Source organism: Oryx dammah, unplaced genomic scaffold, assembly GCF_014754425.2.
Source record: "Oryx dammah isolate SB20612 unplaced genomic scaffold, SCBI_Odam_1.1 HiC_scaffold_21, whole genome shotgun sequence".
In the NCBI taxonomy this organism is placed as follows: domain Eukaryota; kingdom Metazoa; phylum Chordata; class Mammalia; order Artiodactyla; family Bovidae; genus Oryx; species Oryx dammah.
In genome coordinates, this window is record NW_024070205.1 from 43,735,543 (window position 1) to 43,761,566 (window position 26,024).

At 41.8% G+C, this 26,024-nt stretch overlaps 2 protein-coding genes and 1 non-coding gene across 5 annotated transcripts in view; 1 reads left to right on the plus strand and 2 right to left on the minus strand.

The window, feature by feature from the left end:
• The window catches only part of NME7 (NME/NM23 family member 7), a 238,487-nt gene extending 228,509 nt beyond the window's left edge, over positions 1-9,978 (plus strand). Inside the window, exon 12 of one of the 3 annotated variants that reach the window (XM_040263560.1) lies at positions 9,690-9,975. In XM_040263560.1, coding sequence (XP_040119494.1) covers positions 9,690-9,722 — 33 coding nt within the window. In that variant the 3' untranslated portion in view covers positions 9,723-9,975. Of the gene's footprint in view, positions 1-9,689 lie in introns of all 3 variants that reach the window. The other 2 variants (XM_040263561.1, XM_040263559.1) reach the window with 2 other exon arrangements.
• ATP1B1 (ATPase Na+/K+ transporting subunit beta 1) overlaps positions 9,787-26,024 on the minus strand; it is a 28,343-nt gene continuing 12,105 nt past the window's right edge. The window contains exons 3-6 of the mRNA XM_040263563.1: positions 16,906-17,061; positions 14,964-15,148; positions 12,144-12,224; positions 9,787-11,223 (exon numbers count right to left, since the gene is read on the minus strand). Of these exons, the coding sequence (XP_040119497.1) occupies positions 10,960-11,223; positions 12,144-12,224; positions 14,964-15,148; positions 16,906-17,061 (686 nt within the window). The 3' untranslated portion in view covers positions 9,787-10,959. The remainder of the gene's footprint in view (positions 11,224-12,143; positions 12,225-14,963; positions 15,149-16,905; positions 17,062-26,024) is intronic.
• On the minus strand, positions 20,459-20,591 carry LOC120880727. The gene has a single exon (XR_005725126.1). It is a non-coding gene; the product is annotated as a small nucleolar RNA SNORA66 (small nucleolar RNA).

Sequence of the window (26,024 nt, forward strand, 5' to 3'; positions counted from 1 at the left end):
CTTGGGCTATGTCATTCTTTCAAAAGTTGTGCCCTGCCCCTTTCCCTCCTGTTGCAGTTTCACCCACAGATTTTTTTCTGTGAAAGAAAAAATGTTTCTAGTCTAGTGTCCATTCAAGGCTTACATGTTGTATTTGGTTCTGTGTCTCTTTACTGTGTTTGTCTGCAAAGATCCTTAGCCTGCCTTTGTCATTCATGACCTGGTTAATTATGTAGGTTGTCCCCTGATAAGGTGGTGCTAGTGCTAAAGAACCCACCTGCCAATGCAGGAGACATAAGAGATGTGGATTCCATCCCTGGGTCTTGAAGATCCCCTGGAGGAGGGCATGGCAACCCACTCCAGTATTCCCATGGACAGAGGAGCCTGGTTCATAGGGTCGCAAAGAGGTGGACGTGACTGAAGTCACGGAGCGTGCACACGCACGCATGCATGTCCCCTAATAAGCTGGAATTATCCTGGCAGTTTTGGCTCTTAGAGCATGAAGAAATTGCTCAGAAACCAAAGGTTTTACTGATGTATGAAGTGAAGTGAAGTGAAGTGAAGTCGCTCAGTCATGTCCGACTCTTTGCAACCCCATGGACTGTAGCCTACCAGGCTCCTCAGTCCACGGAATTTTCCCAGCAAGACTACTGGAGTGGGTTGCCATTTCCTTCTCCAGGGGATCTTCCCAACCCAGGGATCGAACCCCGGTCTCCCGTACTGCAGGCAGACGCTTTACCATCTGAGCCACCAGGGAAGCTTGTATTGCAAGACAGATCACAGCATTGTGGGAATGTTGGAGACGCAATAATGATAGTTATTATGGTATATTTACTATATTCTGGGTATTCTTTTAAATGCTTTCCATATATTAACTCATTTTATCTTTACAACAACCCTCATGTGATGATATTATTATATTAGAGATGTGGAATATGAGAAACAAGAAGTGACTTACCCAAGGTCATCCATCGAGGAAATGGCAAGGCTGGGAATCAGACCCCCTCTGACAGGCTCCATCGCAACCTTGAGCTCTTAATCAGAATAAGCAGAGCCCCAGGGACTCAACTGAGTCCTGTGTTCTCAGGCAAGTTGTTAGGTCTGAAATTCCCAGTCTCATCAACTGAAAAAGTGGGACTGATGTGTCTATTTCAGTTGTTAGGTTTAACCAAAATAAGGTATCATATATAAAAGGTACATGAAAGATAAGCATTTGATAAATAACAAGGATTCCATTTTTTAAGAGTGAAAATTGATAAAATTTTAAATGTAAATATTGAAAAATTATACATGACTCACCCTGAGATATGGTGACTATCAGAGAGTACTTTCTAAATCACTGGGCGTGGGGAGAAGCGAACAGAAATGACAAACACCAATTTGTATTTTTAGATACTTTGAGGGGCTGGGGAAGGGCTAGCAGCAACCAAAACCACCTTCAGGGCAGAAGAGGCCAGATAGAAATGAGTCACAAAACACGATTTTAGAATGAATTTCTAGAAAGGACACCTGTATCTTTAGATATATTGGGAGGCGGGGGGAAAGGGTGTCTGTTTCCTGTAAAGAGAAAGGTTAACACCACTCTATTCTGGGCTGAGGTATAATATTCTTCTAGCTTTAAAAAGACGGTCGCTCTCATTAGTGACTGGCAGCATAAGAATCAAGAGGTCTTTATAAGAGAACTTTGAGAACACTGGGTTTACCGAATCACTGAAATGTCTAGGCATTTCATTGTGAACTTTTCATTTTGTCTTCAAAGACTTCAGCTGTAAAGTAAATCAGGTATACATATACGAATATCTATTCTTCTTAAGATTCTTTTCCCATATAGGTTATTACAGATTGTTGAGTAGAGTTCCCTGCGCTGTACAGTAGGTCCTATCAGTTATCTACCTTATATACACCTGAAACTAGCACAGCACCGTGAATCAACTGGACTCCAGTTAAAGGGGGGAAGATGCCAAATGCAGCCTCTGAAGCAATGGAGAAGAGAAACATGTGAAGGAGGTAACTCTTAATGACTGTGTTGGCTCAACTTCTTTATTTTGTAGCCTATAAATAGATTTGAGGGGGTACCTCTGCAGTCCAAGAACTTTATAGGCTCTGTACCTATTGGGTAAAAAGTTCATTTGGGTGTTTCTGTACCATCTTATGAAAAAAACTTCATAAGATTTTTGGCCAGTGCAGTTGTAAGCAAGGACAGATTTTTCATCCTTTTTCTCAAGGCAAGAATGTTTCCTCTGAGCCCATCTGTCAAGAGAACCCTAGCTATCCTTTCCCCACCACCTTTTTCCTCACAACTGTTTACTTCTGAACTCCACATCTGCAGAGCTGAAAACAAGGGGTGACTTGTAGAGGGAAGACAAAGAGGGAGAGAGGGAGTGAGGGCAGAGTTCAGAAAGGATTCAGGCTCACATGTGAAGGGCTGCTGGTAGCCTCCTCCAGCTGTCCCCACACCCCAGGTCCTCTTCCCCTCACCCCTGCCCCAGGGCTCTGCCTGACATCCCGGCCTCTGTTCCTCTCCTGGAAAGTCTGCTGACTCTCACCTTCCATAGCCGGCCTCAACCTGCACCTTCTCTGACCCAACTCTCATCATGGATATGTCCACTGCCCATTTTACAAGCAGCTTTTTCAACCACAATTTCCACTCAGCCAATAGGAAAACCAGGCTAAAGTAGCCCTAACACAGAAGCCTGTGACTCGAAGAACTGTTGCAGGATGGAAATACGGGGGCCCTCGTTCAAAAAAGAGTTTCAAGAGAGAGACAGTGGAGCATTAAATCAGGCGTAGGCCCTTCCAGGGCTCCCCAGGTGGCCCTAGTAGTAAAGAACCCATCTGCCGACGCAGGGGACATAAGACGAGGGTTCCCTCCAGGGTCAGGAAGACCCCCTGGAGGAGGGCATGGTAGCCACTCCAGCATTCTTGCCTGGGAGAACCCCATGGACAGAGGAGCCTGGCGAACTACAGCCCATAGGGTTGCAAAGAGTTGGACACAACTGAAGCGACTTAGCAACATGCAGGCCCTTCTAAGCATATGGCCCTGTGTGTTAGAACAGGTTACATGCTGTAAGGGTCCCCAGGGAGTTGAAAGTTGTTTTCCTTCTAAATAGGCTGACATATTTAAAAATCAATATATCATTGGAACAAAAAACTGTGCCTCAATCCAATTCAGATTGATTAGATGTTATCTGAAAATCTACTTAGTATAATGGCACAGGAACACATATTTAAATTTGGTGCTGAACTCCATGATAGAAAGATAGGTAAATTCTGTAAATGTTCGAGCATACTTATACTTTGCTTTAAAAGTAAGGAGGAAAAAAACAAAACTCCACAGGTATTTTTGTTGCTCAGTCAACATTAAGTGTGTGTGAAGTGAAAGTCTCTCAGTCGTGTCCAATTCTTTGTGATCCCATGGACTATACAGTCCATGGAATTCTCCAGGCCAGAATACTGGAGTGGGTAGCCTTTCCCTTCTCCAAGTAGCCTTTCTGTTATCAACATTAAGAATCATTGAAAAATAGACACCGGCGCTCCACCTTCAAGAAGTGTCTGATTCTGTCATCTGTGGTAGAGCCCAGGTGTCAGGAGCAGTGAGCTGCACTAGACTGTGATACAAAGCCAGAGTTAATAAAACATGCAAGAAAATTTCATGCTTGCTCCATATACTAGAAGTTCCACTGCAGGAGTGGTGAACTGGGTGAAATGGCATTAAGAGCCATTTTTTGCTGTGCACTGTACTCGGGCAAAGACCAAACACTCTGCAAGCGTTTGTTGAGTCTACATTTGAAGCAATTACAGAAAGTATACATTTGTTTGAACTATTGTACTTTCTTACAGAATCTGCAGTAATATACAGTCATCAGCAAATGCAGGGAGTACTCCAAGGGAGGTCACAGCACCAGTGTGGCTTAGACTTGGAAGATACAGAGTCAAGTTCCATCCTTGCCAACTGAGCAAGTCCCCAGTTTACCAGATTACTATGTAGGGATTGTCATATGCTTCTGAGTCTCAGGATGCTGCTCTGTCTCGAAATAAGACCACAGAGCTGGTGTGAAGGCGACAGCTTATATGTGAAGTTAGACTGTAGACTGTGAAGTAGTTAATAAATGTAAGGTATTGTTCTTATTTAAATCTAACAGTGATAAAGAGAGAACAAATCCTCAAGTTAATATTACTAGTGAAGATTGGCTTTGGCATAGCAATTGTATAGTCAGCTAAAATTTGTTCCTTCTTCATCTGTGTTGCTTCCAACTTATCCTGAAGACTCAGATGTTAACCACTTTATGAAATATTTTGTGTTCTCACTGGCAGTTAATTATTCCCCCTTATATCTTAGCACAGGATTGTGATTTTATTTGATTACATGGATTTTCCTCTTTCCAGGCTATAAGCTTTCTGAGGACCAGGTCTCACCCTTCACTGAATTATCATGACTGGGGTGTGCTCAATATGTTAAATGAATGATTGACAGAGGAGGGAAAGGAATCAAGTATAAGTGAGAATAGTTTAGGCCATTTAAGGCATTTAAATGTGTATAGTGTAAAGCCATAGTTTCCTAAGAACAGGGGTCTTGTTTGCCTGAATCCTTCCCTCCCTGAATTCATAATTCGTGCTGGGCACAGAGTAGGTAGCTTGGGAGAAATCTGTAAGAAAAGAAGAAAGGTCAGTGATAGGCCAAGGTTTCCATCAGCATTGACTCCTCCTGCTGTGTTTCATTTTGGGTAGTACAACCCCAAAAGGTCTATAAGCCTTATTCTGTTCCCTTGCCCCCCAGAGCTTCCAACGGTGAATAATCACAACCTTCCCAAGGCCTGATCCTCACCCACTGGTCGTTTTAGAACCCCTGCTCCTTCTCTAAAGGAATATCTCATTGCTATAGGACTGTTCCATGTTCCTCCAACACTTGCTGATTTAGTAACCATGAATTCCTATAACAAGTCATGGGCACTAAATAGCCTCCTTACAGAGAAATGAAATATTTGAACCCTGAAGCACTTAAACCAAAGGATCAATCTACTGAGGAGTTTATCAGATGTTGTGGATAAATAAATAGGTTGGTTTCAAATCACTCAGTACCTCCTCCTACCTGGCCTATGTAGGGCCAACATGGAGGAAGAAGATGAGCAATTCCTTGGAAAAGGTAGCACTTTACAGACTGCCAGTAAGAGTGCTGATCTAATGAAATCCCTGTTTTTAAAAGCAAACTGGAGATAGTGGTAAAGCAAACTGGAGATAGTAAGTCACAGTTTTATTACCATATGGACCTTTTCTTAGGGTGAGGGACTCATTTGTGGCTAAATAAAACAGCTGGATTCCGTAGTTAGTAAGAATCAGTACCTTCAAGAGATACTTAATCTCTCAGAACAGACCAATGCTGACAGTTTCTGGGAGGAAAATACAGAATTAAAATATGAACCAAGATAATCTGCCTTTGGTCCCGTCCTCCTGGTTTCACATTGGGTAGGCTGTGGCTGATCACAAACTTCAGTTGGGAGAGTAACAGGTTTAAATCTATCACCGGGTCATCTTTTCCTGTACAGGGCCTAGAAGACGGCAGATAACATGACTGGTTAATGCTAGTTCCCTCTTAAAGAAGAGAAGAGAGAGTCACATTTTCTCTGAATTTGAAACCAAGAGTGTTTTTTATTCACTTGATCACAACTGTTCTTAAATGCTCCTTGGATAGTTTCCCTCTGGATTATGTTGCCCTCTGTCCTTAATCATGGATTTTCTAAGTAACCTCATTTAGTTCTCCTCCATGGACCAAATGTAAACTGATATTGAGGTGTTACTAATCCTTTAAAAAGCCAGGAGTTTGAGCTTTCACTGGACTTTGAAAGATTTTAATAACTGGATTTTCGTCTCTGATTGCTGATAATGTTTTTAATTTGGAGTTGGAGCGGTTCCCTCTGGTAATAAGTGCAGCCTGAGCAGAGAGGGCATGCTATTGTTCTAAAACAATAGGTTCAAATTAGATTTTGCCCAAACAGGTACAGAACTGAAAACCTTGGCTTCTGTTAATGCTGTATTTTAGGGGAAAAGTACCTGTGTTCATGTTGGTCTTTTTTACCTTCATGAGTTTTAGATTATCTGAATACCCACTTTAAATTATATTTACTACTTTTAAGTACACTCACTGTGATACTTGAATACATTGATTTCCATTATGGAAATTTTTATTTGCCGTTAGGTGGGAAACTAGTATTACTTGTACTTTAATTGAAGGTAATAAATACAGTGAAAGCAAAAGTTATTAAATTCTAGCTAGATGATATTGCTTGCCAAAGGTTCTGAGCCCCAGGCCTCTCTCCCTTTATTTGAAAGGGGATTAACCTGGGTTGAAGTCATACTAGTACCACATTGAAACTTTCCTTCAGGGAATATGATGGATTGAAAAAAAAAAAAAAAGGAAAGAAAGAAAAAAAGAGAATCCCTTTTCCTCTATTCAGTAACTTCCAGTCCTTTTGATTGCAAGTGTTACTCAGCACACATTTGAGAAACAATACATTTGAAAAAACTCATTCCTTTTATATTTTGTGGTGAGGAATTCAATATTTGATTTATTGGACTAACATGAAAACCCTGTCCAGGATATAAGAAAACCCCAAAAAGTAGAAGGCACTGTCCCTATACCCAAGAAATGTGTCACCTAATAATACAAGGTGAGAAATTCATGATAAATGTATAGAAACAAGAGTTCCAGAAATAAGCAAGCACTTCAGTATTAATACTAGAATCTGAGCTGCAGAGGGTCACTCATGGGTCTTTCTGTAGCAGTTAGGAGAGTACTTGGCACCAGCGAATATCCACTGAGTCAACACTAACCATGCTCCCAGTCTCCCATTGGAGATTTAACCACTCTCGTGGCCAGGAAATAGGTTAGCACTATCTGGAGAGATTCGGAGAAGGGAGTGGCACCCCACTCCAGTACTCTTGCCTGGAAAATCCCATGGATGGAGGAGCCTGGTAGGCTGCAGTCCATGGGGTCGCTAAGAGTTGGACATGACTGAGCGACTTCACTTCCACTTTTCACTTTCATGCATTGGAGAAGGAAATGGCAACCCACTCCAGTGTTTTGCCTGGAGAATCCCAGGGATGGAGGAGCCTGGTGGGCTGCCGTCTATCGCGTCGCACAGAGTTAGACACGACTGAAGTGACTTAGCAGCAGCATCTGGAGAGATTACAGGGAAGCAAGATTTGCATAAAATCTTGAAGGAAGGAATAGGCATCTCTGCACACACACATACATACATAGGTGCATATGCAGACATATACATGAACATACAGCATCTTAGAACAGAAGGCATAAGGTTCATATGAAAGCAGGGGGTTGAGACATGAGAACAGTCTCAAAAATACAAACTACTTTCCAATTTGAATAAATACTCCCCTTTCCTCAGATGTAGAGCCATTTCCCCTTCTTGTTCATACACATCACACATTTAAGACTCAGTTTCATCAAGACAGACCATCCTCTGTTAAAAATATAAAATTCCTTCTATTTCAGTGTATATGGGGGTTGCATTTTGAGAAACCCAGCTTTATGAAGTATGCTGTCAGCTTATGGATTCTGCAGAATCTCGTCAGTTGTTAAGGAGGGCCCCTTAAACCTTTGCATCTAGGCAGTTGTGCCATTTCCCACTATTCCCTTTGCTACATTTTAAAAAAATGGAGTCATTTTTCTTCTGGTATTCATTTGCCGTCACATGATTTGCTGCTCTAGTGATAGCAAAGTCTCAGGTAGTATTTTTAAAGAATAAACAAGAGAAGCAGATTGGCAGGATAATAAAAATGGGACAATAAGGTGGGAATTTAAGCTCTTACTGCTATTTCTGAACAAGCTGTACTGTAGCAGAAATGGCTATGGGCCTCTCGGTCTGTCTTTCTGTAAGAGGGGAGCCCAGCTTCGTACCAAAGGATTTCTCAGGACCAGCCTGAAAGCAGGAAGGGTTGATGTGAGTAGTGGCTGCACAGGCTTTGTGAAAGATTTCTACTTTCTGAAACACGATTTCAAGACTTTAGTTTGGGTATTTCCCATGCAGGTTAAGTGATGCTTAAATCTTCAGCTCAGTTATGCCCAGAGGATGTTTTTCTGAAAGCTCATTTTCACTTTCTTTCACTCTAAGGCTAATTTTTAAATATATAGCTAAATAAGGACCTGGGCTTCCCTGATAGCTCAGTTGGTAAAGAATCCACCTGCAATGCAGGAGACCCCGGTTCAATTCCTGAATCAGGAAGATCTGCTGGAGAAGGGATGGGCTACCCACTCTAGTATTCTTGGGCTTCACTTGTGGCTCAGCTGGTAAAGAGTCCGCCTGCAATGCAGGAGACCTGGGTTTTACCCCTGAGTTGGGAAGATCCCCTGGAGAAGGGAAAGGCTACCCATTCCAGTAGTCTGGCCTAGAGAATTCCATAGACTGTATAGTCCATGGGGTCGCAGTCGGACACAACTGAGCAACTTGCACTTTCTTTCACTTTCACTTAAACAAGGACTTAGGCCAAACCATGAACTGAAAACCAGGGTATAAACCTTAATTTATTGAACCTCAACTTTTTTTGGCACATGCTAGTTTTTTCAGTTATATTATTTTTCATATTCTTTTCCATTATGGTTTATCACAGGATATTGGACATAGTTCCCTGTGCTATACATTAGGAACTTGTTATTTATCCATACTATATGCAATAGTTTGCATCTGATAATCTCAACCCCCAATCCATCCCTCCCCTGCTCTGTCACCCCTTAGCAACCACAAGTCTGTTCTCTGTGAGTCTGTTTCTGTTTCATAGGTAAGTTATGTTCTCTTTTAGATTCCACATATCAATGATACATTTGTCTGACTGACTTAGTATGATCATCTCTAGGTCCATCCATGTTGCTGCAAATGGCACTATGTTCCTTTTATGGCTGAGTAATATTCCATTGTGTGTGTCTGTATATACACCACATCCTCTTTTTCATTCATCTCTTGAAGGACATTTAGGTTGCTTCCATGTCTTGGCTATTGTGAATAGTGCTGCTATGAACATATGGGTGCATGTGTCTTTTCAAATTATAGTTTCGTCAGGATATATTCCCAGGAGTGGGACTGCTGGATCATATAGTAGCTTTTAATTTTTTGAGAAACCTCCATCCTGTTCTCCATAGTAGCTGCACCAATGAACATTACCACCAACAGAGTAATAGAGTTCCCTTTTCTCCACACATACTCTACCATTTGTTTTTTGTAGACTTAAAGATGGCCATTCTGACTGCTATGTGATGGTACCTTATTGTCATTTTGATTTGCATTTCTCTAATAATTAGCGATCCTGAGCATCTTTTCATGTGCCTATTGCTCATCTGTACATTTTCTTTGGAGAAACATCTATATACATTTTCTGTCCAGTTTTTGATTGTTAGCATCACTTTTTTTTAAATTGAAGCAATAATAACCTTGACTTTTTTTGAACAGCCATATTTTGTGAAGCACTAGCAGGAACCAAAATTTCATGTTTTCTAAACTGAGTATCAATGCAAAATATTTCTAAACTTGAACTTTAAAGCTTCATTGACTCTCTGCCTCCAGTTAACCTAGTTGTCTCACAGGAAGGGGTGTGCACCTTGATGTCCAGTGTCCAGAGTCCTGACCCAGCTCTTGGCATCTGTTGGATAGAAAAGGCCAAACTTCCATAGGAACTAATGAAATCACATTTTTGTCTTTCAGGTTCAGTATTTCTTCAAGATCTTGGATAACTAGCAGTGTAGAGAGTAAAGCAGTCACAGTTTGGGGCATTTAGACAAGAGTGAATCAAGCACATGAGGAATGTGTTCATTCTTTTATTGTCCATTGTTTTAACCTGACTGAATACAAGATCAACAAGAGCACTGTACTCCTGGCAATTATGACATATGTTAGAACATGGATTTTGCACTGTAGACAACATTCAACATCAGTCTATGGGGTACTGCATTGCTTTTTATAAAGTCCAAAATAAAGATTTATTTTCAAACAAGTGACTTTGGTTTATTTCATACATTACACTTTTTCTTGCAGAAAAAAATAAAATTGTACAACTGCATAAATATAAAATTCTTCCACCATGAAAATGGTTAAAACATTCATAAAGACACAGCACCAGCATGTGATGCCTCCAGAGAAAGGAAAAAAGGAAAGTGAAAGAAAATGTACAAAGCAAATTAATCAGCCCTATCACTAGCCAAAGTGATGGGCGCTCCAGATCTTACCCACAGTTTCAGAACGGACCGGAGGACAGGGAAAGAGAAGTCAAGACGGCATTCAGTACAAAGCACAACACAACCCATCACCTTTGTGTGTGTTTCCATAGTGTCACTTAAAATTTAAAGGGCAGTTCCCCCATGACAGCCCACCCCACCCCCCACCCAGACCCAGGAAAAAAAAGAAAAAAGAAGACCTAACATCACAGGAAAAGACTATGGAGTGTGTTAAAAATGCTCATCGATGGGCCGTTATATTTGAAAGAGCCAAACCCAAAGAGGGAAAAAAAAAGTACCATGCCAGTTTTATTCCCATTGAATATTTACACCTTGGACAGCAAACCTTGCTCACATAAAGTAGAAAACGGATACAATAAAACATGGCTTGAAAAATGACCAGAGTGTGCCCCTAGAGTACTGTACACTAAATAAAACGCACAAGGCAGCGATGCTTGGGGTCAGAAACACTGCTTACTACAAGTCAGTTATGGAATCATAATTTACAGTAAAAATGGGCACGTCCCAAGGCTCAATTTTTATTTTTTCTTTTGTCATTTACAGTAGAATAAATATTTTGTTGCTATTGCTACACTTTAAATTTACATTCTAACCTATTAAATGCAGAAAGCTAGTGTAAAGCATATAGATTAAGTGTAGGTCCCATACGTATGACAGTTTGTTCAAGACTAGTAGGTTTTTGTATCTTTTTTTTTTTTAAACTTTTTAAAATGGCTAGTGGGAAAGATGTGTGCTTGTGATCAGCTCTTAACTTCAATTTTTACATCAAAGCGTCCCTGAAAACGGTCTTTCTCACTGTACCCAATGTTCTCACCATACGCCTTACACTCTATGCGGATTTCAGTGTCCATGGTGAGGTTGGTGAACTGCACGGCCAGGAGAGGCTGCAGGTACTTGGGCTGCAGGAGCTTGCCATAGTAGGGATAATACTGCAGAGGGAAACCAGGGTAGCCGCCCAGTCCAAAGTACTCTATGCTTCCGACTTTTTCCTTATCTTCGTCTCGCTAAAAAACCAGAGAGGGAATGAGATTTTAATGGCTCACATCCTGGGAATCACTATTTGTACTCACATACAAATGAGACTGCCAGTCCCACAAAGCTGTCTGCTAGAACACCATCAGTCATCCTCTAAGATGCCAGCTCAAATCCCTTCCGGGAGGAGGTGAACATTAACCACTGGAGGATGTGGCACGTCTAACATATACTATATTTGACACATACGCAGCCTAATCCATAGCAGCCTTGAGAAATGGTCCTCAAAGGAGACTGTGCTCATTGTACAAATGGGAAGCTGCAGCAGAGGCCAATTAAGCATTTCTTCAAGCTAACACAACCTTCTAGAAATAGAGCCAACACTGAAATTCAGAAACTCTTCAGTACGGGTCCAGTGGATATTCTCAATGACATTATCTCTAAAAGCTTAACTATTTGCCTTGCATTTTCTTGTGTCCATTTCCCTTCTTGATGCCAACATAAAATTGTACCTTTTGGAGATTCCTTTTATTCTACTTAAAGGAAATACACATTGATGGTTACTTTCATATTTTTATTTTTTTAAAGAAAAACAAACAACTTTTTAGTGTAAAATTGTCAGTTGGAAAAATACGTTGGCCTCAAGTTTTTAACACAACATATGGGCTAGAGAAACATTTGTGTGGGCTAGCTCACCTCTCAGATCTTTAAACCAATATCCCAACTGATTAAATTTGTTTCTTGTTCCAGTGGAGAAACTGACAGTTTTACTCTTCTTATATCTTATGATTTTGTTAAGTTTTACCCAGTGTACCTACAACTCAATTGGCTGAGACTAATTCCTGGAAGCAGTGTTTCTTATTTCCATGTTAAAATTTTACCTCTAATTTAAAACCATCTTATTTATTTTCCCCTCTCCCCGACCTACCCTCAGTAACTCAGATCTCCTTACCTTGCCAGTGCACTGAACAGGCAGGACATACGGATTATACTTCATCACTGGGTAAGTCTCCAAGGACTCATTCTTGGGAGGCTAAAAATAAAACCCATGTTGGTCAGTAAGTCTGTAAATAATTTTTTTTTATTTCTGAAAAAGAAAACTAAAACTTGTAGCCCAAACAAGTACACTTTTGTCAGCTGAAATAATAACCAAACACTTGAGGACAGCAGAATGAATGACTGCCCTAACCAATCTAGGAAAGGTCACTAATTTTCTTGAAAATAAATGCCCAACTTTTGTTCTAAATGGAACTTCTAATGGTAACCCATTAGGTACTCTATTCAAGAACACTGAAAAATAAGAGCCAAGTCAGAAATAATCCTCTCTTCTCATTTGCTAAGATTAAAATTAGATGGAAAGGTAGGTTGACATTTCTGTTTTTATAAAACTGGGCTTTCCTCCCAAGCCATGAATAAATAATGCCATCCTTCTCCTTCAAGCATACCTTCTTCAAGTAAGCTTTCCTTTTTTAAATCTCCAGTAGAAGCACTGTCATTTAAGCCCCAGTTTTGTTAGGAAATCCCAGCATACAGAACAGATACAGGTGGCACCGCCCTAAGTGAAGGGGTCTCGTAAGGGGATGAGTCCACTGAAGGGACTCACAGTACACTTTGAAAGTTACAGCTGAAGTGAAATACCCAGGGCCTGCCCTCCTACATCCCTGGCTCAAATCCACCTCCTAAGATGTGTGAGGAACGTCTACTCCCTGGAACACGGCCACTTGCCTACTCACATCGGCAGAGCATGAGTCTTGACATGAGATGTAAACATACAGTCTAATCAGAGTTAGATAAAAGGGACAATTTTCTGTATCAGTAAGGGACTTTTTGGTACTACTCTTTGTTTTGGAATACAAAAAGATGACCATCTAGATTTAACTCTCTTGGAACTTTCTGCCAGCAACAGACTTATCTTTAAAATATGTCTACTAACATAGAAAATGTTTACTAACAAAGTAGTTACTGGAATCTATCTTCAGGGAGGAGGAAACAGGTCCATGAAGGAAGATGTGGAGTTCTACAATCTCTATAATTGCAACAACAAAAGAGTTTGGGATTTGGGATGGGGTGCTAGCCAGAAAGTGGTGATGGGTAACCAAGGGGAGTCCAAAGCAGGGGGGCTTCAGGGGGAGACTGAAAAGTAAGAAGAGCTGAATTCATAATTTAACAGAATATCTTTACAAATATGGGAAGAGATGTGAATCATAAGAGACTAGAAGTACTGCCTCTGTAGGGGACAAATATCGTTCAGCATCTAAGAGAAAATACCAAAGTGACCAAAAAGATTCAAACAGCAAAGATCACGATTAGTCCTTGGGACACACTGCACCAATTCCTTTCACTGCTAAGTAGCTGGTTTACCTTGGTAAAGAGCTTCCCAGCAATATGAACATCAACTCTGTGTGTGACGTAATGGCTCTCACCCTTTTTCTTCCATTATATCTTAGTCCAGACTTCCCTGGTGGCTCAATCAGTAAAAAAATCTACCTGCAATGCAGGAGATCAGAGTTTGATCCGTGGGTCAGAAGATCCCTTGGAGAAGGAAATGGCAACCCACTCCAGTATTCTTGCCTGGGAAATCCCATAGAGGAGCCTGACAGGCTACAGTCCATGGGGTTGCAGAGAGTTGGTCATGACTGAGTGACTAAACCACCACCATCCTAGTCTAAGTGGAAAGAAGGTTTAAAATTCTGTTGAGCGATACATAAATTTCTGTGGGCAATCCATCAAATCAGCCAGCCATCTACCCACGCATCTATTTTTTCCTCCTGTGGCAGTGAGGGAGTTTTGCTACATCCTTCGGTTATGGTAATAAAACTTTTCATCTCTACATTGACTTTTTAAAAATATTATTCATGGGTAACATTGTGGGAAAAAATAGCATGTAACAGAAAGTTGATGAACAAAAGAGCCAGATTCCAGAAGGAAATAAGTTTGTTCATATAACTGTATACTTCAGTCAATTCCTATCAGAACCAAAACTACCCTCTTAATGGTGATGTTCATATGTACAAATGCAAGAAACCTTATGGAAGAATGCATGCTTAAGAGAAAAGGATGGCATTTTGAAATTCGTGATCTGGGGGAGAAAATAAACTTAGCAATTGTATAAAAGCAGAGGTAACACCAATACAATTTTTCCTTCTAAAGAATTACTATCATCCAACTAAATGGTGAATGGAGGCAACTTGCCATTTTTTGGTGCTCTCAAGGAATACTTACCTTTCATGGGCTGCAATAATGGCAAAAGCCAATGGCATTGTTATTAAAGTTCAACCTAGTATTCAACTAATTTTGCAATGAAATCTTTGTTCAGTAAAAACAAAGTTTATTTCTGATGATCAGATCATTTTTTTCAAATTACCAGATACTTTCTTTTTTTAAATACTGTGGCCCCTAGAGTACCAAAACCAGAGTCTGACTGTACAGGCAGGTAGGTTTTAAACTTAAGAGATACCTGTTTCTCTTTTTACTTTTAAAGAATTTATACAATGACATTATAGAAATGCAGAACAGGGCCACCAGACTGATGTCAGAATTTGACTCTGCCACACAGGACTTCTCTAACTTTAGGAAATAAGATTAATGACCTAACTCTAAGAATTTCAAGATGGCTACAGAGGTTTTCAATGTTACTCTACTGATGGGGCTTTAAAACTGTCACTGAGGATCCTTTAAAAACTCATTACAGTCTCTTCTTCTCATACCAATTAAGGATTACATTTAAGTGTGAATGGGTCATTGAAATTCTGCGATTTAAAACATTACTTGCCTTAGGTTTGAAGCCCAGAACTCGGTTGAGCTTTATAATGACACATGGTTTGCCCTCTTTGTAGCCGTAAGTTTCATCATTTATTCCAGAGCAATTTCCCAGCCATTCAAGCTTGAACCTGCAGACTTTTCGCTCTCCTTGTTCGTTGTTAAATTCTCCTCGATCTTTGAGTTCGCTGGGCACATCTGAAAACGCAAATGCCATTTTCACATTGTACTGACAGTTCCCTGAGCATTACTGATATAGGACAGGGCTCTCTTCCCTGTCACCATGACTGATTCTCAGACAGGGCTATCCTGCACTTACTGTATCGCCTGAATTAAGGACAGATTCCCAGCAAGCCATCTCTCATCTCTCCACTGACCTTAAAAAGGTATTTTTACCAAAAGCACTAGGCAGTACCTGACCTCACACCAAAACATCATAGTACTCTATAGTGCTTGATGAGCAAGCACATGATGTCTGCTCTCTAACAATATTTCTCTTCCTTTAAATAATGGATGACTCTGCTGTTTAGAAGACTGAGAGGAAATTGGATCTCTCTTCATGAGTAGCATTGTTTGCACAGGTCAGCATCAGCTTAGCTCAATAATGGGGATGTTATAATTAGAACACAAACTAAAAGGACTGCCAGTAATTTTCAGAACTAGAAGTTTCTTGATTGAGATTTCATAGAGCTATGCTGCTAATGAACATGTTTAACAGTAAAAAGTGAACAGAAAAGAACTGTTTTTCCTTTTCAACCACCATTCAAGATTTGAAAAAATTTTTTGTTGAGTTTGTGCCTTTTAACACTGAGTTCTTATAAGCATTTGTTTGATGGGGAAAATTTATAGCTGTGTGTTTTAAATTGAAAGCCTTAGGAAAAAAAAATGAAAATAGAATTCAAAGTTAAAGCATTCTGCAGGAAACTGATGCAAATACCATAAACTATGTATGTATATGTATATATATGTACTTATATATATTTTTAAGTCCACAAATTAACTATTTTCCCTTCCAATAGTAAAGTACCTCAATTCAGTCCATCTCCTGAAAAGCGATTCCCTCTATCATATGGGCCATTTAATTATTACAAAGTAAGATGAAAATCTCAATTAAATTCAAATGAGGAAAATTTCATGAAGATGTTTCTTTTAAATTACTAAATCCTTTCAAAATAACTTAAAATGACAATTTACCCCATATTACACAACCCTCTGCCATATGAAGAACTGGAGTTGAATGGAATTAGAAAAACTGATTATCACTAAGTAACTCACAGCAGCGTCTTATTTGTGATAGGTATGATAACAAAGCTGGGAAATTCATACTCCAGGGAGCAAGGGGGAGGATGTGTGTTTGTGTCAATGGCTTAATGAAACTAAGAGCTCTTCTTTACGTTCATCAGCCATTCCCTTATCCAGATGCTTAGCTGCCCAAGACGTATTTCATTATCCACCCTGGCCAGGGTCTCTAAAATATACCCTGACCATACACCCACCTCCATCAGTTCAGTGTGGTTATAGCTAATCACACCAAAGGGTCATTTGGGTGAGAGAAGGTCCTATGAACTCTTCAGTAGGGGCCAGGGGTTTGGGGGGAGGGAGCGGGGCAGAAATCTGGAAATATAAGCAATTATGCTTCTCAAAACCAATGTATGCAGGAGGATCAGAATTGTAATATGGTCTTTGAGACTGATCAGTGAACAGAGATGCCTGGCAGTGTTCAAAACACACCTTTCAAATAGGGGTTAAAGTAACACTTGCAGCTATACAGTTTCACTGTATCCAAGCCTAACCCATAAAGTCTTTCTGCTTTAAAACACAAAAAACAGTTCCTCTCAATATAGTCAGAGTTAATCTTTTAAATACTTCAGGAGGATCTTTCAATCATTAAATAACAAATAGAAACAGGAGATCAGAATTAATCAATCATAGTCATCCAAAACATGTCTACTTACTGCCACAATCTTCAAAAATCATATCATCCTTCTGGGCCGAATCTCTGTACTTCTTCAGGAAATTATCTATGTTATCCACATATGTCATATAGCTCTTGGGATCGTTAGGACGAAAGGCAATTTCAGTCTTTTGGATCTGAGGAATCTGTGTTAATCCTAGACCAGGTAGAAAGTTAGAAAAACAGAGAAAATCATGAGTGGGAAGGCAATCAACCGTGATACTGCAGACTCTCCACATGTAAAACACACTTTGCTAATGCATTCTAGCTAAAAAGAAAGGCTTATGAGACTTCCCCAGTGGGTCCAGTGGTTAAGACTCCACCTTCCAATGCAGGGGTTGTGGGTTCAATTCCTGGTCAGGGAACTAAGGTCCCACATGCTGCAGTGTGCAGCCAAAAATAAAAAAAAAATTGGGTTAAATTCTCTCTTGTGTGAAATCCTTTCTCTGGCATTTAGGTTAAGTACGTAAGTACCAAAGACTGTGTCTTAATATCAGATATCATATAAGTTCCCCAGCAACATTTCATGATAGACATATCTCTGTTTTATGTATGAAATACTTCTTGCACAGAAAGCTTAAGTACCTGACCCAAAGTCACAGAGGAAGTGGTAGAACCGGAATTCCAACCCAGGCATGCTGTACTCTAAAGCCTGCTCTCTTTCCAGTCTTCCTTTGTGCCCAAGTTAAAAAAAAAATGCATTGCAAGCCAGCATCTCATGCAGATGGTTCTTCCTTCCCTAACTGCACATAAGACTGAGCACAGAGGTCTTCCTCCATATTCCTTTTAATCAACGAACTTATGACCACTGAAAACTGCAGGCTTAAGACTACTCAATAGAGATACATGAATCTTTTAACCTAGACTGGAGGAATACAAAATTTATGTGCTTCTCCAGCTTTCCATTCCAAACATTCTGAGCAAGTGCCAGACAGAGTAAAAACCCAAGTATGTATACCTTGGATTTCCACTCTTTAACAGACTTTTTAGATTCTTTAACTTCTAAAAGTCTCTGCCATTTACATGACTTCCTAGATAAACATTTGAGCAATGCTACACAGCACTACCTCAGATAGTGACTGGACAGTCAATCACAACAGCATTCTATTCTAGGACTGCCAGATAAAATATAAAATGCACAGTTACACTTGAATTTCAGATAAACCATGAATAATGTTTTATACAAGTATGTCTTATGTAAAACTGGGGACATACATTAAAAATTATTCATGGTTTACCTTAAGTTCATATTTAATTGGGCATCCTATATTTTTATTTGTTAATCTAGCAACCCTGTATGAATCCCCAGTCCCAGACTTGCCCTCTTGGTGCTGGGCACAGAAGGAGCCTCATCATCACAGTCTTGCAGAGTAACCTCCATTGCTCTCACTTAAAGGCTTATTAAATGTGCAGCCTTGCCGGCTCTGCTGGGGACCTGCCAAATCCCCATCTCTAAGGGTTCAACAGGGGAATCTCTGCTTACCAAGCTTGAAGAGATCCTTAAGCATTCTTGGTTTGAGAACTACTGCTATAGAGGATGAGAACCTGGGTGTGGCAGTCCTGACTCAATGACCTCATTAAAGCAGAAGTGATAACCAGAGGGTAGTAACCATTGGGTGGTTTAGTCACTAAGTTGTGTCTGACTCTTGCAACCCCATGGACTATATAGTCTGCCAGGCTCCTCTGTCCATGGGATTCTCCAGGTAAGAATACTGAAGTGGGTTGCCATTTCCTTTTCCAGGGGATCTTCCTGACCCAGGAATTGAACCATGTTCTCCTGCACTGCAGGCAGATTCTTTATCAACTGAGTTACAAGGGAAGCCCATTTAGCAGCACCATTTGTGAGGCTTCAGACCAGGTTTCAGTAGGGTCTGGGCTAAATGACCCGTTATTTTCCCTCATCATTAACGATGACTTTGCACTTCAAAAGTAATTAAATAACGAGGCTGGGGAGACCTCAGGGCTGAATGGGAAGTTCTTCTGTGCCTGCAGCTACCTAGAGACACGGAAATGATGAAGACAGGGAACGTGAGGGTCTACAGCCGGGCAGAGAGGGTGCCCAGGACAAGCTACGAGTGACATTAAGAGTCATCTCAGGAAGGATAACGGAGAACCTGAAGAATTTCTGGGGGGAAGGGGAGTATCAATGGTGATAAAAATGAGTCTAAAAGGGAAGAAGCAGGAAAAGACCCTTCCACTAAAAACAAAGGTTACTACAATTAAAACATTTTTTATGATGCTCACAAACCATAGAAAATCATGACTTAAGCAATTTAAATATACTCTAAAAAATGTTTTTCTGTTGACATATTATTAGAAAATGGGCATTGTGATTATTTATAGTACAAAAAGAGGACACATGATAAAGACATACATGCAAATATACACACACAGACTGCCACTGGGACTGCCTGCCTGAGCTAGAGCAGCAGACAGGGCTCCTTCCGCTGAAATGTAGAAAGTCTAGGAGGGAGGGTCGTTGCTGGTTTGCTTTTTAAACAAGACATCTAAGTCAAGGTGACTTCCCTGGACCTGGGGAAGACCAGAGGCAGGCCCAGAGCTGGAGGTTTCACAGAACTCGGGGGGGGCGCGGATGTTCTAATCCTGGAGTCAGGAGGGAACAGAGGAGCCTCGAGGGACATTCACTGGTCTCCGGGGGTGGGGGGTGGGGGCACTGAGAAAGGCAGCGCACAGGGCGAGCAGAGCACTCAGGCAAATGCCGCCGAAGGCGTCAGATACTCTGTGCGCCTGCAAGGGGGTGGGCAGAAACGGACTAAGACCTATGTGCACAGGGTTCAACAGTGTTTCCAGGCTTGGGAAAGAGAGGGGCAGGAGAGCAGTGGACAGATGAAAGAGAGGAGACCAATTGTCAGAAGCCAAGGGGCGGTCTCCCCTCAACTTCAGGAAGGAAGGAGGTGGGGAAGAACCGGCTGGCTGACTGCAAGGACATCAGCGTGGTGAGTCAGTCATGGCAGCCGCCGTCTCTCTGCAGAGCGGTGACACAGCAATACACAAAACACTACTAAACGTCCATGAGCCTGGTGTGAGATTTGGAGCATCTCACCCAACAGTTCGAAAGGTCACGTGGAGAGCAAACATGGTAGCGTCTGAGTGGCGAGGTGACAGTCACCTGGGTCAGTGTTCCCTCTGGCCCAGCTTCAGCTCTCCTCCCCAGCAGTCTGCCTTGCACTTTCTGGCTGCTTCTGCGTTTCTCTTCCCTGGCTATTCTACCTCCCAGGTGTGCATGTGTGTATGAGTACGAGTGATGTACTTCTCCGGTTCTCCCAGAGAAGAAAGGAGAGCAAGAGGAGGAGGTGGGGTTCTGCAGAGAGCTGTCCTTTCCCTTTCAATGCCGAGTGCAGGGTCCCCACTATTAAACAGACCAGGTGACACGTGTGAGACCCCAAAGCACTAGCTCCCTTCACTCAGTGCTCTGGCTCTTTACTACCAAAACGGCACAGCTAGTGAGTTCTTCAGCAGCCTGAGAGCTCTGGTGAAAACCAAATTCATGCCTATCCAGAGACTTGTACCAGGGACGCTTTTTTTTTTTTTAATAATGTGCTGGGACAGAGTAGACCACCTTGGTAGCCTCCAAGGCTAATCCATTTCTATCGCCACAATTATTGTAGCAAACCTGGTGCCCCTCATTCCTGCAACATCAGGCAGAGCTAGCAGTCGAGTCTGCACACCAGCAATTCTTATTAGAAACGCTGCTGTTAGTCATCTAAGATCTGATTTAATGAAAATACAGATATTACATGCACAATGGCACCACTGGCTCAGAAAAGAGTTATACACCACAGGTCTTGTATCCACCAATTTCCAAGAGCCCAAATCCTTCAGAGAGTTTGGCTTATGATCAAGCCTCTATGTTACCATATGAGAGACATGTAGATCAAACACACTTGAAGAATCTCTGTGTTCTGCACGGAGAAACATCACTGATGAAAGCAAGGATGTAAGAGGTGAAATGGACAGGTTAGCTTTGGGTCTTGCCATCCTGTGAGTTGCCCAGCTGGATAAGACCTTGGGCCAAAGTTGGCAGATGGAGCTCAGGAACGACAGACCAACCCCCAGGGAGGGCAGCCATGTCTTGCTCTCTTCTATAGGTGAAACTTTCCCTCTGGAGTCTGCATGATCATAGAAGGTATAACTAATATAAGCCTTAGTGACTATCCTTATAAGATACCCAACTACTGATCTAAATGTTCCTTCCAGAAAAGCATGAACCATTTGGGTTCATGATAATATAAATGGTTTAAAGGATTTAGATACCAGGTCAAGGGTCCTTCATCTTCTTCTTTTGAGTATCTAATTGCTTTAGAGAAATTATTAGGAATTATGCAATCAGTTTCTCCTCTAAATCCTAACCTATGGGAGCACACGCATACATAATACACAAATATCCAGGAGGCCACCCCAGAGTCAAGTGTGGCTCTCGCCTCCTTGGTGTGTTCTTCAGCTCCCCTTCCTCATATTTCTGGAAGGCCCCTCACTCTCTCACCCACCACCTTTGCCTCTTCTCTTTTCTTTGTGTAGAATCTGCTAACCTGAGAATTTCTCTTCCTGGAAGCTATCAGAGAGCAATCCCCTGGACTGTTCTGTTCTGGATAATCTTAATTAGGAGAGTTCTCTGCTGAGATTTTCTCTAAACCATTAGGAAAATTCCTAATAATTTCTCTAAAGCAATTAGATACTCAAAAGAAGATGAAGGACCCTTGACCTGGTATCTAAATCCTTTAAACCATTTATATTATCTGACTAATTATCCATTAGTCTGGGATAAAAAGGGATAGAACTGGATTTGGCAACTTCTTTATTTTCTTGGGGCTTCCCTGGTGGCTCAGATGGTAAAGAATCTGCTTGCAATGAGGGAGACCTGAGTTCGATCCCTGGGTCGGGAATATCCCCTGGAGAAGGAAACAGCTACCCACTCCAGTATTCTGATCTGGAGAATTCCATGGACAGAGGAGCCTGGCAGGCTACAGTTGATGGGATCACAAAGAGTCATCATGAGTCCATAAGCAAATTTCTCAACCATGACCCTCTCTAAGGACTACACAAATCCCTTCAGCTGTCCCTCTCCATAATGCTCACTCCTTATGATTGTTAGTTATAGCTCTGGACAAGGACAAGCTTTGCAGTACTATCTCTGAGAGGCCAAAGACAGCAGAATACCCAATCACTGACTTGCAGTTTCAAATTATATTCTAGGAAACAGACCTAACCTTCTGCTTCTCCAGTCTTCTGAACTTGAACCTACATGAACCACACTAAGCTCTGGACAGCTTAGCCCTCAACTGATCATTTGCAGTAAATTGCAGACTATTATCAAATAGTCATCTGAAAGGACTGAAATAAGAATCTGGATGTGTGAAGCTTTAATACGCGGTTTTTAACTAGTATGTCAACTTTACATAAGACTTGAAGTTAAAATAATTAAAAAAAAAAAAACACTGGACTTTGAATTACATTGACCTACTTGGTTCCCCATTTCTTGAGAAAACAAATAAGGAAAACACATCACCATGGACTTTAGTAGGGTTCATAGCAGGAGGGGTCAGGGGAAAGTAAAAGAGGAAGAGAAAAGAAAGACTGTTTATTAAGAAAAGTATTTTGCTTCTAATTAGGTTTATAATGTAGCAAGCTTATAATTTCTCCATCTACTGACGAGTTTGAAGTATTTAAACTAGAATGCATTCATTTTAACCTTTCAAAGTTACTCAAAGGGAGTTCCAAAGTACAGCTGCTTGTGCCTGTCATTTATTACAACCAATAAATTACTAGGCCAAATGCCCTAAATAGGAATCACTTTCCACAGAAACCTCTAGAAGACAAAAAAAGTGCTTATAAAGGTAGCCTTGCACATACTGCATACATACTGGTCTCCTGAACATTCCAAGTAGAAAAGTAATTTTCCATTCAAAGAAAAAACTGGGAACGTGGTTTTATACACAGTCATACAAATTTAGGTACACATAAATACACACATGCATGGGCTTCCCTGGTGGCTCAGTGGTAAAAAAAAAACCTGCCTTCCAATGCAGGATAGGCAGGAGATGAGGGTTTGATCCCTGAGTCAGGAAGATCCCCTGGAGGAGGAAATGGCCACCCACTCCAGGATTCTTGCCTGGAAAATTCCACGGATAGAGGAGCATAGCAGAGTACAGTACACTACTGAGTGCGTGCATACACACACACGCACACACATAGACACACACACAGAGGAGATGCGGGTTTGATCCCTGAGTCAGGAAGACCCCCTGGAGGAGGAAATAGCCACCCACTCCAGGATTCTTGCCTGGAAAATTCCACGGATAGAGGAGCATGGCAGAGTACAGTCCATGGGGACACAAAGAGTTGGACACTACTGAGTGCGTGCACACACACACACGCACACACACACACACGCACACATGTACTCCCCCTTCAAATACCACTAGGATATTTATGGGTTTTGACTGTTGCTTTTAATTTTTATGTTACCTATGTAGGATTAGTATCAATTTACCTAACAAAAACACAGTGAGGGCACAGGAGAAAAGGTGCCACTGTACTTTCTGGAAACCAGTCGCCTAAACCTCACCTCTGCCTCTGATTCGCTTTCCACTGTGGCCTGGGATCAGCTGAAGTCAATCCCCCTGCCTCTGGGAAGGTTCACATCTCCACCCTCCCCAACCCTCAAGAATCTCAAGAAGCTGCTCTCTTTGAAAAGCCTTAGAAAGATGGGTTGCTGGACTATTCTCTACAGCCTATTTGGGTGTTCAATAACCCTCAGTGTATGGAAATCTTTTCTCCTAAGTTAAATGGCATGCACACTGGTTGAAGGCTCTTCTCCATTTATGGAATTACCCTGTATCATCAGATATTTTTTTTTCCTATAGTTGTATAATCATCTTCAGGTGAGCAGAGAGAACTACTGATATTTAATTCAATGGCTCTATCTTAGATACATATGGAATTTCACAGGGACATAGCTTTAATATCTTGTATAGCTCATTATTATGCTGTTCTCAGTAAAATAAATGATAACCACTTTTATAACAGAAAACTATAAATAGTCAAATCTACCATATTAATGATGCTTTTTTAATCCAAGGCCAAATGGATGAACAAGTACACACAGTATTTTGATTTTAAATACAAAATTTGCTAAGTGACCAATATCCTAAAACAAGACGCCACACTGAACAGGATATCTGACGATGTCTACTCATGCATGTTATGTGGGGAAAGACACTTTTCTGGCTGGAAGCCACTAGGCGCCAGCCCCCATTCCCCATCATCTTCCCAGCTTCTCTCACCTTGTCTGTCAGATGAGGCACGGGGTCCTGAGATTACTAGAATGAGAGCACAGAACTAGCACAGACAGCAAGTGCAACCCATAGTATTTTACCATAGACAGGGAGGTAGAACTGGAGGCTGTAAGGCTGATATTCTTTCCACCACCTTCCCCAAGAGAGAGCGACGGAAAAGCCCTACATGAAGCTTCAGATTCATGTCCCCACCCCCATCCCCACCTCTGCATGAAATTTGTTACCTGGTTCCATTCACCAGAGGTCTTTGCTCTGCTCAGTCATCTAAAATGAGCATATGAAGTAAGATGCATTTTTTTCTGTGACTGCAAGAATGTTTTTAAGTTAATCAGTAGGCTTCCTGTGCACCTGAGCTGACATGATTAATCGTACCTTTATCTTTAGACTGGAAGAAAAAGCACCCTGGGTGGGTGAGTTGTGAAGGCCTAAGAGGCAGGCTCACTGAGGAAGCGAACCTGGAGTTTGCGGTCCTCAACCCTTTAACAAACTACGAGTCTGGGTATGTGCCCCTGGAAACCCTTGCGCCACCAATGCCAATTCATCCATAGCCTCAGGCTCTGAGAGCAGGCTGGCAGGACCCATGTCGGGGAGGGAGGAGAGGCAGGTGAGGGAACTGAGTGCCAGGCGGAGCTGGAGGGCATCAGCTGTTTACCATATAAGCTCACAGATAACGGAATCTAACGCAATAGCAGAAAAACATCTTGCTGGCACTCTGAAGTAACAATTCCCCCAAAGTATAAGGAAGCCAAATATGTCCAATTCCCCCTTTTGAAATTTAGGTGAAAGAGACTACATACAGTGTGATATAGTTTGGAAAGAAAAAAAAAAGGAATGTTGAGACTGACGTAATGACTTCTCAAGAAATCATTGAGAATGAATGAGAAGGAATTACAATGAGATTGGAATTTCAATGCCTTGACAAGATGTTTCCCAATCAAGGTGAAGTGGAGCCTGCTGGTGGTGGCAGTGTGGTCTGCTGGTCTCTGCCCACCCTATTCCCCTGCCTCATTGCTGGCTACCATCTCACTGAAAATATGAGCCTTTTAAAATGAATTCTTCCTACACTGAGCCATCTTTACATCAAAACAAAACAAAAACCTGCCCATAACTTAAGAGGAAGCATGCACATCCACACCGCTCACCAGGAAGCAAGGCGGCTGGGAGTCTCCCGGACCCCCTGACTAACACACAGTGACCTTCATTTCATCCCCCCGTGGCTCTGTGCATGCAGAGCGGGGTGGAATAGGAATGGAAGGGGAGACATTTCCCTCACACCACTGGCCAGGCAGCAAAAAAGCACAGGGTCAAACCAGGGATAGGCACGGTGAGCGTGCATGTGCGTGTGTGTGGCAGGGCACGTGGGTGTGCCTGCTGCCCTCTCTCTCATGCTTACAACTGTGTCTCTCTCCAGACCCAACACCCTTAACAGGTGAGAAGAGATGCCGCTGACCACTGCTGAGGATCTTCTTAAGAGGGTCCCCCAGGGAGGAAAGCTTGGCAGGGGTGAACCCATTTTAGAGGGAGAGAGTAGGACCAACACGATGTCACTTAAATGTACTTAACCATTTTTCTTAAACGTGTTTTCTAACCCAGATTCTCCCACTCTCCATGTGAGAGCCAGCTCACTAAGTGTGGCCGAGAGGAGCTACCCATGTCCAAGGTCAGGGGCAGTGGCCTAGAGTGACAAGCTGCGACGGCACAGGAACAGCCGAGAGGAGCTACGCTGTGTCCAAGGTTGGGGCGGCGGCTGGGAGGAGCCACCCCGAGCCCGAGGCTAGGGACGGCAGTTGGAAGGAGCCACCCA